Source organism: Rhinichthys klamathensis, unplaced genomic scaffold (genome assembly GCF_029890125.1).
Source record: "Rhinichthys klamathensis goyatoka isolate OS25496 unplaced genomic scaffold, OSU_Roscu_1.1 h1tg000401l_1, whole genome shotgun sequence".
NCBI lineage: Eukaryota > Metazoa > Chordata > Actinopteri > Cypriniformes > Leuciscidae > Rhinichthys > Rhinichthys klamathensis.
In genome coordinates, this window is record NW_026606902.1 from 196,572 (window position 1) to 210,359 (window position 13,788).

Consider the following 13,788-nt stretch of genomic DNA (forward strand, 5'->3'; position numbering starts at 1 on the left):
AATTGAGTTTTGATCTTCATAATTGTTACTAACTCACAACAACCTATAATTAGTAAAAGCTATAGTGCCATTTATTTTTCAGGCTGGTCCGGGCAAGCTAAGCATCCAACGGTAAACAAACAGGAGATTTTTATTTTGTATGTCTTTTTTATTTTTTATTTTTTTTATGTCACTGTACCTGCTTCGCCCGAAGATTCCGAAAATTGGAGAATTCTTCATCGACTATTTCCGACAGAATTCGCCCCTTATCGTAAAGTGTGTATTTGAATCGGTTGTGTTCGGGCATTTCCGGATTCACTATAACGGTTGGAATGTTCAAATCTTCGATGCTAGTTTTGCTACTTCTGGCCTGGAGTGGATATTGAGCTAAGAAAGCGACTGAAGAAGCAGCAAATAAACTAAGAAAAGGAGGTGAAGAGGAGCCTGGCTACGGAATGACGGTGTTGCAGGAACCTGTCCAGGTATTTGAATTAAATCTTAAAGCGCTCCGTTGCACTCCCAGTTGCGGAAGAAGACTTTTATCCAGCCCGAGAGACCGGATGATTGAGCGCTGCTACACCGCGGCTTCAGTTAGCGGCTAATGCTAAGGGCCTCTGTCCTTTACCTCACACAAAACCTGCACTTTAACATAACATGTATTGCTTTTATTTGTATTTACAATTGCCGTTTTTATAAATGCAGTGCTTGTCAACTCGGGGCAGGTTTTTTGTTCGTTAGTAGTTTGCAGGCAAGCTAATGTGTTGTTTTGCAGGTTAGCCAGCTGCCTGATTTATTGTTTTTTTTTATTTTATTATTGGGGTAGTGATGTTTCATTTTGACGCTTATGTGACAATATCTGCTGGGGTAAGGATAATTGTACATTGTAGATTTGCATGTTTACCGAGATTGCTAAAGAGAATATAGGAAAAGTAACATTAACCAGTGCATTTGAAGTGATTTGATGATTAGCAATTCTGGAGTTGGTTAGTTGTTGATATATGAGCTCATTAGAAATAAAAACTTAACAAGTGATTGCCTTTTAAATTTGTATTTTCATATTTATAAGTTATGCTGTTTTGATAGGCCGACATAAAGGTTGTGGGTTTAATAAGTCTTCGTCAGATATTAGTTAGCCAACGGTTCATCGAGTACAGCTCTTAAACCTGTGTAAGTTATGTCTGTCAGACATCAATTCAAATGCATATACAATGTGTGTACACATTGGCGGTCTCAAATCAGAATGAGCTGCCTACCTAGTCAGTATTTTGGATGCATCACATCTGTCAGTCAATAACAGCTGGCTTCCCTCCTTCTCTTCCAACCTTTGTGTATACTTTGTGAATCGTTCACCATATCCTGAAACTGTAATTAAGACATGATTTAATGACAGTAAATAATTTCATATACATTTGAAAATGTCTTCAATCAGTCTCATTGTTTGTGTAGGAGTTCATTTCATCTGCAGTTTTGATGATCAGTTGTATACTTGCTGCCAGGTGTTAATAAAATCATTAACCTTAATTCATCAAGTGCTATTGTTGACCATTTTTGTGATGCATCTTTCTTATTGCTAACTGTAAAAGGGATGAAGGTAACAGCAGCTCTGTTTTGATCCATAGGCTGCTGTATGGCATGCTCTGAACCACTACGCCTACCGAGATGCTGTATTCCTGGCAGAGAGGCTCTATGCTGAGGGTAATTGCACAAATCGTGCTCCGTACAGACAGACAACATCCTCCATTTCCCCTCATCTTTCAGAGCTGAGCCGAGGCATTGCATTAAAACAACTTTGTGTGACTCAAAATGGAAGCTGACATTTTTATTCATTTTACCCGACCCGCCAACATTAACTGTTTAAAATAGCTTACACTGCTTGCGTTATTTTTTATGTCCATCATATTAAATCCAGACTGATTATATCATTTTAGGACAAATCCTGTTCCCTTCTATCATTTGTGTTCTTCTGAATATTCTTTTCTTTTTGCCTGTCAGTCCATTCAGAAGAGGCACTTTTCCTGCTGGCCACATGCTACTACCGTTCAGGGAAAGCGTACAAGGCCTACCACCTCCTGAAAGGACACAGCTGCACCACGCCACAATGCAAATATCTCCTTGCCAAGTGCTGTGTGGAACTGAGCAAGTATGGATTATTCCCCAGCTAATCATAACTCATGATCATCATATCCCAGTGCCTATTTCTAATATCTCTGATATTCCTTACTAAATACTTAATACCTCACAATCATAGCAATATTCAAAAGCAACTGCTATATGCTACTATTATAATAATATTATGAGATAATAGCAGCAGGTCTCTGCGTTTATACTGCCCTTTGTTCTGTTTACTTTCACTTAAAAGGTTAGTTCACCCAAAAATGAAAATTGTCATTAATTACTCACCATCATGTCGTTCCAAACCTAAACCTATTTTTCTAAACAAATTAAGATCTTTTTAATGAAATCTGAGACCTTTCAGTACCTCAATTAAAAGTCTACGCAACTACCACTTTCAAGCCCCAGAAAGGTTGTAAAATATGAATCTCCAATGCGCGTTCACGCAACAACTTTTGCTCTTGCGTCAACATAACATGCATGAATCATGGTGCTCTAGTCTAGTGAACGTGTGTTGGAGATTAATATTTTGTAAATAAAGTGGTAAAAAAATTTTTTTTTTTGCACCAACAAAGCACACCACTGGAGAGTCCAGGGAACTACACTGCGACCAAAATGGTCGCATATGCGACCTTTTGAAATGCCATTGCGACCCTAATTTTTAATGGGTCGCAAATGTATCACCGTTTGATTATTTTTGTACCTACCTAATGTTTTAGGCAATATGCTATGATTTACTATGAGCATTTATTAAAACAGAAATGTGTATTTTAAGAATACGTTTTATAACGCGCTCTGAGCATTCAACACATCAAGTTGGCTTCGCGGATTCGCGCTTGTTTAACTGAGAGAACGAGCAGAGAGAGTGAAAGCCCCAGTCGCGCGCGCGCTCTCTCTCCCTCCCTCGCTCATAATAATGAATTGAGTTGACTGAATATCTTTGAGAATACACGATGGTAAAAGGTCGGAAGACCGAAGTTTTTTTTTTTCTGAACTACCACTGGTTGTGAATTGTGCTAAAATAACGTTGCCTCATCTTCTCTGAAAAGCTTTCCACACATTCAGATGGCATAAATCACTCTTTCAATAAACAAAACAAAAAATCTATCTGGTGATGAAATGTTTTCTGTGTTGAGACAAATCTTGTGCGATGTCCTAAACTGCCTGGATAATCCCACAACGTGTGCCGTGGTCCGTTAATGACACGTCCGATTCGCGAACTGACTCCTTTGAACCGATTCACTTTAATGAATGGTTAAAATAACAACTGATCTGTCCAACACTGAACTCAAGAGTCATTCTAGAATGATTCATTCTTTCCAAGTAGAGCTATTCAAGTCATCTGGTGAAATTGTTTTTATATCGCAATATATATCGCAGAAAAATCAAATATCGCAATGTCATTTTTTTTACCAATATCGTGCAGCCCTACTGTAAATTCTGTGGGCCTTCAATTGCAGGACTGTCCAAATTTGTAACTGCGTCAAAACAATTCAAACACGAATCATTGAAGCTTCACAATGACATATTATATTTATTTTACTTTTCCTTAAGAGTTCAGAAGTCTGCCCATCTGTGCCAACCATAGCATGGTGAAATCCAAAAGAAATTAATTTAGCACTTTATTGTGTAGGCTACTGTATTTTCTATTGCAGTAAATCTATCCCAACCATTTTTAAAGAAAACAAGAAGGCATGTGTTTTAAAAGATGGAGAGTAAAATAAAAAGCACATCTGTATGCAATACAGTTTCACTATTGGTCATTATTATCCAGAGCGGCTTACTATATAAATAATTTGTGCGACCAAATCATGTTTTGCGCTAGTAACTGAAAAAGTTAGTAGCGCAGGTGCCACCAGTGGAAAATGTTAGTGTAGTTCCCTGGAGTCATATGGAGTACTTTTTGATTTTCTTTACTACCTTTCTGGGGCTTGCAAGCGGTAGTTGCGTAGGCTGTCAGTGGAAGGACAGAAAGCTCCCAGATTTCATTTGATCTTCATTTGTGTTCTGAAGATGATGAAAGTCTTACGGGTTTGGAACGACACGGCGGTAAATAATGACAGCATTTAAATTTTTGGGTGAACTAACCCCTTCGAGCCCTATTTTATCGATCTAAGCACATGGTCTAAAATGTCTGTATCCACTTTTGCTAGTTTTTTTGACGGGAAAAATGGTCGGCGTGCCCAGCGCATTGTCTAAAAGGGTTGTCCCTATTCTCTTAATGAGTAATGGGTGTGTTTTGGGCGTAACATGTAACACAAATAGGAATGCGCCAACAATGCACCTGAACACACCTTGTTTTCAGACCAGCACGCCCATGGGCGCACAAATGGGTGCAAATGCATTTGCTAGTTAAACAACGTGGCGCAGGACGTGAAAATTATAACTGTGTCAGGCTGAAACTAGCAAAAAACACTTGTCGCGCCTGGTGCTGCATTGTGCTGGGTGTATGATAGGACCCTTCAAGACAAAGTGACCATGTATACATTTGTACCTAACATTTTGAGCAAAACATGCATTGGCTGTGAAAGTCTTGTAATCCTAAGAGTTTTAAGTACTACCAATTACTGTAGAATGGCTGGTATCTTTACTTTAGTAATGAAGTAGAAATACTTTTGACATCTCTACCTGAGGGCCATGTAATGAAATATAGGATGTTAATCATAAAAATGATTGGGATTGAAAGCTATAGATTTCATTAACGATGAATACTGTTTTGAATTGCAAGTTTTGAGTTATTTTTATTTTTCTGTCAGGTTGGCAGAGGGAGAACAGATCCTGACCGGAGGAGTCCTAAACAAACAGAAGAGCCAAGACGACATCATTACTGAGTTTGGAGACTCAGCCTGCTTCACTCTGGCACTGCTGGGGCAAATCTACTGGTATGCTGAGATTGTTTGTTTACTTACCTTGACCTACTGAAATCAGTGAACCTTAATGAAAATACAGAGATATCTTCTCTGCAGTTGTTCCTGGGAAAGAGACACTAGTAGTGAGTCTTTGTTGTTTAACTTGTGGGTACAGCAGGCTGGAACCAAAGCTCTTTATCTGTAATGGATTTAAAGACAGACAGGACTGTTTTGAGTATTTTGTTTTGCGCTCATGGAGATTTAGGGCTGCACAATTAATCGAAATGAATCTAAACTAAATAAAAAGGCTGTGATATTTTTTTAATTTTATTTTTTTCCTCGATTTTTATTTAAATAAATGTATGTTTGTGAAGAGCGGCTCTGCGATCAGTAGTAAATGTTGCTCCATCTATAAAAGCACTGCAAGTTTGAGTCACTTATAACGTGCAATCGTGCATTTGAAAAGCAACCAGCACCAAACATCTTCTCAAACTTGTAAACCTGTTGTCCAACAAAAGAACATTTAATAGCATGTTTTTACGTGCTTCATATCAGTCGAGTGTTTGAAATTTCATTTTGTGATCTAATGTGGCTTCTTATCACAGAATTAGGGAGACAATATATCATTTTATATTATTCTATACAGTGATAAAGGCTATGTTGATTTGTATTGCATTATAAATATACTTTATTATTATGAAAATACCAGAGAAGGCTTGAAGAATAGAAGAAAGCGTTTCTATCTTCTTTTTATTCATCTACAGTGATTTCCTGGAACGTCATTGTATTACTTCTGCGAGGCATATTTGGAGTTTCTGCACGAGGGCGCCCTTTGGCGTCCAGTAAACAAACGCCTAGTAATGCTCACTCCAAATTAATACTTCTCTAAAGAAATTTATATGATAATACATGTTTTTCTCCAGTGTACAGAAGCTTTTTTCCCCACAGTGGATTTATAAAAGGTCATATTTCATATTAAAAACATGGACTCGTTTTTGACTTAATGACTTAAAAACAAAAATAAGAAATGATTGTCACAGAATTTTTTTATTTTAATATTTTATAATAAATCCTTAGACCTTTCTAATGATTTATAGTCATAGGCTGCCTGCATGTTAACAGGTAACCCTGCATTTTTTCTGTAAAATAAATATATTATTATTTTCTTAATATTATATTATGTTTATTCTTAAATACTCTATTTTTCATTTTTAAAAATGTAAATGTTATTGCATTAGTAATATTTCTTATTTTGTTTAATATGTTTATTTAGCAATAATAATAATCATATTTATTATTATTAGTCATATTAATATATATATATAAGCAGAAGCACAACAAACCAGGTGTTCTTATACATACATATAATTTTCATTTGAAAAAAAAAAAATATTTTAAATCGCAATTCCCCCCCCGTGCAGCCCTATAGAGATTGCTTTAGTAGATTAAGCTTCTCTGTTTTCTCACATGAGAGATTCTTCTTATGTATTACATGAGATGTATATCCTCACAGCTTCTGCACTCTTTGTTAATGTGCTAATAACACAGACAACAATCACTTTGAAATGCACACAGCTAAATCTGTAATGTTTTAATTTTGTCTGCAATACACCTCTGTAGACGTCAACAAGTTTGCTGTGCTTCTCCGTGAGCATCTCACAGAAGCTGTGGTTCTCTACAGCTATACATGTGACATTTTCTTACAGCAAATAAATTATCCATTGTTATTTACATTGAATTAAAAAAAACCTGCTGTTTCCTTTGTCAAAGATTGTTATTGGATTGTAAAGTTTAGATTTTTGCTGACATTATCAGCCTATTGTGTATTTTGGCAGAAAACCAAAAATTGAAACATTGCAGTTTATGAATTGAAACATTTTCAGTGGCTAAAATGTTGGTGATCATGCACAAAACGAATACACCTTTCTTTGTCCCTGCAGCAAAACAGATCGAATAGCAAAAGGAGCTGAATGTTACCAAAAGAGCATGAGCGAGAACCCTTTCCTATGGTCTCCATTTGAGTCTCTATGTCAGATTGGTGAGTTTCTTTTCCGTTATTAATTAGGGTCATTATCCAACCTTATCCAAGCTACACAGTTACAGGACTCCATGAGGAGATGTTAGATAATGTGATTTTAAACTGTGCCCTCTGTGCTACAGGGGAACGACCGGATCCAGAGCAGATCTTCAGACTGACCTCCTTGCAGAATTTCAGTGGAGGCAGTGGAGGAGGCATCCCCCCTCCTCCCATCAGCCCTGCACACACACCTAGTAACAACATGGGGCACAGACAAGTCGACACCGTCCTAATGGAGACCCCACAAGATACTTTGGTATGTCCTTCCTCTGGTTTTCCATGCATTTTATGTTTCATAAAGACAGATTTGTTTATGCATTAAGAATATGTGAACTATGATTATCCTTTCATCATATCTTGGCATTGTCTTTCTTCCCTCTCTAAAGGAGCTAAACCGGCTCAATCTAGAATCTTCTAATTCAAAGTACTCCCTGAATACGGACTCCTCTGTGTCCTACATCGACTCCTCCGTCATCTCGCCAGACTCTGTTCCACTAGGCACCGGTGGCTCACTGTTATCCAAACAGGTGCAAAACAAACCCAAGAGCGGCCGCTGTTTGCTGGGGGGCACAGCCACACTCAGCCCCCTAACACCAAGGTAACGACAACTTTGAGAGACCCAAATTGAACATTAGGGCTGTTATGCATCACACTTAAACATGCATAAGACTTTTTTTTATGTAGTTCCAAGTACTTTTTTTCTTCATTGATTCCCATTATGAATGTGATAAATTGGCAGAACTTTGGTTATCTTATGATTTTATTCTAGTAATTGTTCTTTCTGTTTAAAACTGAAGTTTTGGAATTTTGCCTCTGGAGCCGAGCCCGGGAGACCCAACGTACCTGCAGAATTACGGTCACAGTGGAACTGGGATGGAACCACCTCCTCCGCCTGGCCCTCCAAAGAAGGTAATCTTCTTTGCTTATAGCAGCTTGCTGTTATAATATTCCCATGGGACTTTTTAAAGGGGCTTTGTCTTACATTTTTGAATGAATGCAGGGTTTTTTTTTGTTTTTTTTTTTTGACGTTTTATACCATTATCCAAGGTGTATTGCCCTGTAAGAGAGCCATTTAGTTTGTACATTTTTGTTATTTATTTGAATTGTTTTGCTGAATGACACATATTATGTCATTATTCCAAAAGAGTGTGAAAAATCCTTCTTTCTGTGTCTCATTTATAATACAGACTATCAAAAATAAACTCTTTAAAACATTATTTATGTATGGCTTTCAGGCTTTGTAAAAAATAAATGATCCCCTCCCCCATTTCAGGCCGTCAGTAGAATCAGCCAAGTGGGGACGAAGTCAGTGTTTGCACAGAGTGGCAACAGCAGAGAGGTCATTCCAAACCCTTTCAACCAAACTCAGACCACTGCCCCACAGACCAGGTACATGTCACTACACATTTATAGGCAAGTAATAGCTATGCTAATGGCTTCTGATGACATCTCTCTCTGGTTTGTAGTACTACACCGCAAGTGCTGAGCCCAACCATTGCTGCTCCCCCAAATGTGCAGCCACGGCGGAGCTCAAGACTCTTCACCAGTGCCAGCTCCACTGCCAAGGTACTGTCTTTTACGCATGCAAGTTTATGCATATACATTTGCAACAAAAAAAAAAGAGAGAAGGTTTTATTAACACCCTGTTAATGATGGAATTGAACAGGAGAACAGTAAGAAGCTGAAAATGAAGTTCCCCACCAAGATTCCTAACCGAAAGACCAAAACAAAAACGGGTAAGGGAGGAATCACCCCATCTAACCTGAATGAGAGCATTGAGATCCTGAAGCTGGATTCTTCCTTATCGGAGGGCAAAGGCAACATCGGCTCACCACAGTTCCAAGCTTTTAATCTACAAAAGGCTGCTGCAGGTATCTGAGAATGCTCGTCTTTTTAAGATGTATTTGAAGTAGTATAAACAAATCTATCTATTTATCTTTTTTTTATTACTATTGCAAATAATTTCATTTCTGCAAAACTGAAGCAGGTTCTTAATTTTTTTCCCTTTGTTTTATTCAGATGGGCTGATGACGCTGATGCGGGATATTGGGAGGGGCTATCTAGCTCTCTGCTCTTATAACTGCAGAGAGGCCATTAACATCTTAAGTCAGCTGCCTTCACACCACTACAACACAGGGTGGGTGCTGGGTCAGATCGGACGAGCCCACTTTGAACTGGCTGAATACATGCAGGTGAGTAAGGGCTGCTGAAATCAGATGACATACTTTATATCTGTGAAATTATCAGTGGTAAAAATTATTTATTTCTAGTTATTCTTACAGAAAAGGTAATCAAGACTGAATTTTTCGGTCTGTTTAATCAGGCGGAGAGGATTTTCTCAGAAGTCCGGCGTATCGAGAGCTATCGAGTGGAAGGCATGGAGATCTATTCCACAACACTCTGGCATTTACAGAAGGATGTGGCGCTTTCTGCCCTCTCTAAAGATCTCACTGACATGGACAAAAACTCACCAGAGGTAAGTTTCTCATTGCAATATTGCAAATGCACAGGTTTTGTTAGCAATGCTTTGTCATGGTTTACTTTTTCTTCTCTCTGTGTACAGCCCTGGTGTGTAGCCGGTAACTGTTTCAGCTTACAGCGGGAGCATGACATTGCCATTAAGTTCTTCACAAGGGCCATCCAGGTGGACCCCAGCTTTGCATATGCATACACACTATTAGGGCATGAACTAGTTCTCACAGAGGAGCTGGAGAAAGCCTTGGGCTGCTTCCGCAATGCTATACGCCTCAATAAACGTCACTACAATGCCTGGTATGATTCAGATTCTTCTCTTTGGCTTTGGAAACAAGAGACTACTTTTGTTGAAACCTGAAGTGCATAAAAGGAAATAGTTGAATCTCACCAATTCATTTTATGTTGTCTGCTACTTCAGGTACGGCTTGGGAATGATTTACTACAAGCAGGAGAAGTTTAACCTAGCTGAGATTCATTTCAAGAAGGCTTTGAGCATCAATCCTCAGAGCTCTGTTCTGCTCTGTCATATTGGAGTGGTGAGTAAATCTAATGTAGGGAAAATAGTGTCTGTCTAAAGTGATCCAGCCGTAATTTGTGGGCCACATGCTCTTATTTCTTAGGTAAACGACAGTGCAAGATTGTTACTTGGAATTTGGAATGTCAGACTAGCTCTATATGTACTTGTTGCATTGCTACATCTTTATATCCATTCTCATGTGCTCCAAATCAGGTTCAACATGCTTTGAAAAAATCAGACCATGCACTGGAGACCCTGAACAGAGCCATTAGCATCGACCCCAAGAACCCGCTATGCAAATTTCATAGGGCCTCTATTCTCTTTGCCAATGAAAAGTACAAGGTACTTCTCAACTTCTTACATCATTCGGCCAAGATGATATACATTTTTAAATGTTAAGTAACTAATTTATTCTTCACAGGCGGCTCTTCAGGAGCTTGAAGAGCTAAAGCAAATAGTGCCCAAAGAGTCCCTTGTTTACTTCTTAATAGGAAAGGTACACCTAAAGCTCAGCTACTTACTTGCATATATTTTACATCAGCTATATGCTGATATGATCATTTTAAAAACGTCCACTAAACAAATGTACATCATCTTTATAGGTCTATAAGAAGCTTGGCCAGACTCATCTGGCACTAATGAACTTCTCCTGGGCCATGGACTTAGACCCCAAAGGGGCCAATAATCAGATCAAAGAGGCCATAGATAAGCGATACCTCCCAGATGATGATGAACCTGTCACTCCTGATGACTATCCCTACTACTCAAGTAAGTATCCTACCCAGTGAGCCATTTAAGTGGTGCTGTGTGCTCTATCTAATGTTGTTGCTTGGTCTCAGCAGCGGAGGTGGAGGAGTCACAGGAGAGCAGTATGACGGATGCTGATGACACACAGCTCCACACCGCGGAGAGCGATGAGGTTCTGTAGCCCCTGGACACCACTCTGGACTTTGAAAAAAATGCCAATTTGGGGGCTACTCGAAGACTCCAGCTCTGAAAAAGGAGGAAGAAGAAATAAAGGAAAACAAACTGCTGCTAATAACAGTACCTCCTCATTTCTGTCATTTTTTTTTTTCCATCATTCGTTCTTGCCTTTTTCCACCCCCTCGTCATCATGCCTTAGAGGTCTCTCATCGGTCTGATCTTCTGGTCCTGTCTCATCCCTCATCGTCACTGGCATCGTCACCTTTATCGCAGACATGATCACTTGAAGAATTCAAGTTATGTCTGAGCTCAAATTGCCCTTATTTGCCAATGACTCCACTGTCTTCTCAACAAGTTAATTGTCAATTTAAGACTCAAAAAAGAGCCACAGACATTCATCGATGTTCCTGTCTTAATGCGTAGGCCTTTTATGTTATTTTATCAGCATTTACTCTGAATAAAGACCTGTGTAAGAGTTGGTAGTCCTTTGATTCCTCTCCCCTCCCTTTTTCTTCATGGAACGTAATTGCTGGGAGAAAAAAAAGCACTTTCTGCCCACATCCAAATAAAAAACGTGTTTGGCTTAAGAGATTCAATGTAAACTGCATATATTCTATCAGATTGCCATCTGTTTTGAAGAAAAATCTTTTGGAAAGTTAACCATAGAAAGTACTAGTTCTGGATGATGCATTTTTTTTCCCCACCAGATTTTTAAACTTCTGAGTGATACTCAAAAAGCACTTCTTATGTTTTATTTTATTTATTTATTTATTTTCAGAACATTTTGCCACTCTCACACTCATCTGTTTTACTCTAGCAGTTATGAACCCTCAAAACATCTGCATCCATATTTTTGCCTAGCTGCAAGACATGAAGAATTGTTGATTAAACGATAAGCGTATGGGTGTGGTGGTTTCCTTGGCACACATTAGACTTACTCTGTGTTTAGGAACCCATACCACAATGTCCAAATTTACAACACTATTGTATGGCACAGTGACCAGTGGTCAGACTACTTGAGACAATTTTCTGAAATGTTGGTGCTGTTGAGGATAATACTGATGAACATAGAAAATGTGCACAAAGTATCTTTCATGGATTTTATTTTACCAGAACATGTTTATTATTATAAAATGTTTTTGATCTCTGCTAAATGCTTCTTATTGTACATTTTAAGGAATTAAAAGGTAATAGAATAAACGACTTTGACTGAAAGTCCTGATGTGTTCATTGAAGAAAAATACGAAACCTGTACACTAATCTAAACTTGGCTTTTTCTTAAACACTGTTCAAAAGTGCATAGGCTCGTAAAATTACCATTGGTTTTCATCAAAATGCCATGATTCCACTCGAATGCCTACAGTTACTTATACTGCTGTAAAAAACAATTGAAATGTGATGTTCCTTCACTGTACAATGTAACAAGGTTTCGGCATTTTTAACTTAATTATAAATGTCTAATAATAATGTATTTCCATAGATATGCGCTCACATTTATAAAATAGCTTGCGACAGTTGCGAGAATGACAACAACAGACAAAGATACTGCGATATTAAGCTATATAAAAGGCCTGAGGTATGTTCAAACGTGACGGTGTGTTGGGTACTTGTATATTTAATACACAATAAATTCAAACAAATAAACAAAAATCAACTCTTTTGCAAAGTCACATATTTTTTTACTTTCACTCGTAAGCCCATCTCTCACTAAAAACACATAAACCAGCCAATCAGCGGACGGCTTTCCACCCACTGACCAATCATAGGTTGAAATGAGGCGGTACTTCCGGCTCAAGTCTGGTTGATCTGTGCAGGTAAGTGAACGTGAATTCTGTACTCTGTCATGTAAAATATACTTATTTTGCTGTTTTAGTATGGGAAAAAATACTGTTTTCAACGTAAAATGTTGTATAAGGTCTAAATGAAAACGCTGTTTCATTTTTCATCTCATTCAGGAGCGGTAGACATAATGACAAAGTAATTTCATCCCGGAGATTGCAGTCAACAGGCCAAAAATTGTTTGGGTTCAAAAAAATCTCTCAGTCCATCAGAATTAACCTCCAAATAAAATCAAACCAACTATACAATTGTATTTTTCCTGTAGTTGCAAGCGAGAATGTCAGCTAAAATTGTACCCTTTGAATTCGTCTTCAAGATGTGAGTGGTGATGAAGGAAAGGCTGTAATACAGCAGAGACTGTCAGCTGATGATGTTAGCATGCTAAACCTACTGTGAACGGGCATGAGTAAACGAAATTAATACTGAACTTAATTTATTTTTTTAATCTAATTTAATTGCAGTAAATCTGCCATTCTTATTAATATTTTTATTATACTCTACACGTTTTATTTATTATATTGGTATTGATTGTACGTTATAGTTGTGTTTCAAAACCTAGTGAGCTGCCTACTAAATCAGCATATTGAACGCACGTATTATGGCAGCTTACGTGCTTTTGAAACACATTCCGAAACTCCATCATCTGGCTTCAGATGCCGTTTCTAATGCGCTGTTTGTTTTGTATTTTACTTTGTTAGTCTTGTTTTTATTTTATTTTTTTTATCTTATTTTGTTTACATTCCACTGATCTGACTGAACTAACTTTATGAAATAAGTTCTCTCCTGTTATTGTCTCCCAAAGATCTGACTGTGATAAGTGAAAGACATGATGCATTTGCAGCTTTATATTATGTAATGAATATGTAGGTGTAATATTTTAAAACTTTTAAAATATAAAGTTTAAAATTGTGCAATTTAGATTAAATATTATTTTAAAAAATACAATTAAAATCATGTATGTTATTGTTAGAAATATGGGCTATTAAAATGATAAATGTATATGCTAACAATCTTTT

General features: G+C 37.8%; 1 protein-coding gene across 2 annotated transcripts; it reads left to right on the forward strand.

Annotated features, from left to right (window-relative positions):
- Window positions 1–298: 298 nt before the first annotated feature.
- cdc27 (cell division cycle 27) lies at window positions 299–11,408 on the forward strand. 2 transcript variants are annotated; one of them, XM_056234621.1, is made up of 19 exons: window positions 299–461; window positions 1,599–1,674; window positions 1,972–2,119; window positions 4,848–4,973; window positions 6,881–6,978; window positions 7,101–7,273; window positions 7,404–7,615; window positions 7,815–7,926; window positions 8,291–8,406; window positions 8,484–8,583; window positions 8,684–8,888; window positions 9,037–9,209; window positions 9,341–9,493; window positions 9,581–9,789; window positions 9,911–10,028; window positions 10,223–10,351; window positions 10,431–10,505; window positions 10,612–10,777; window positions 10,849–11,408. In XM_056234621.1, the coding sequence occupies exons 1-19, from the start codon at window positions 435–437 to the stop codon at window positions 10,935–10,937; spliced, it is 2,505 nt and encodes an 834-aa protein (XP_056090596.1). In that variant the 5' UTR covers window positions 299–434; the 3' UTR covers window positions 10,938–11,408. The 2 variants fall into 2 exon arrangements, with proteins under 2 accessions (XP_056090596.1, XP_056090597.1); XM_056234622.1 differs by having other exon boundaries at window positions 10,852–11,408.
- The last annotated feature ends 2,380 nt before the right edge of the window (window positions 11,409–13,788 follow it).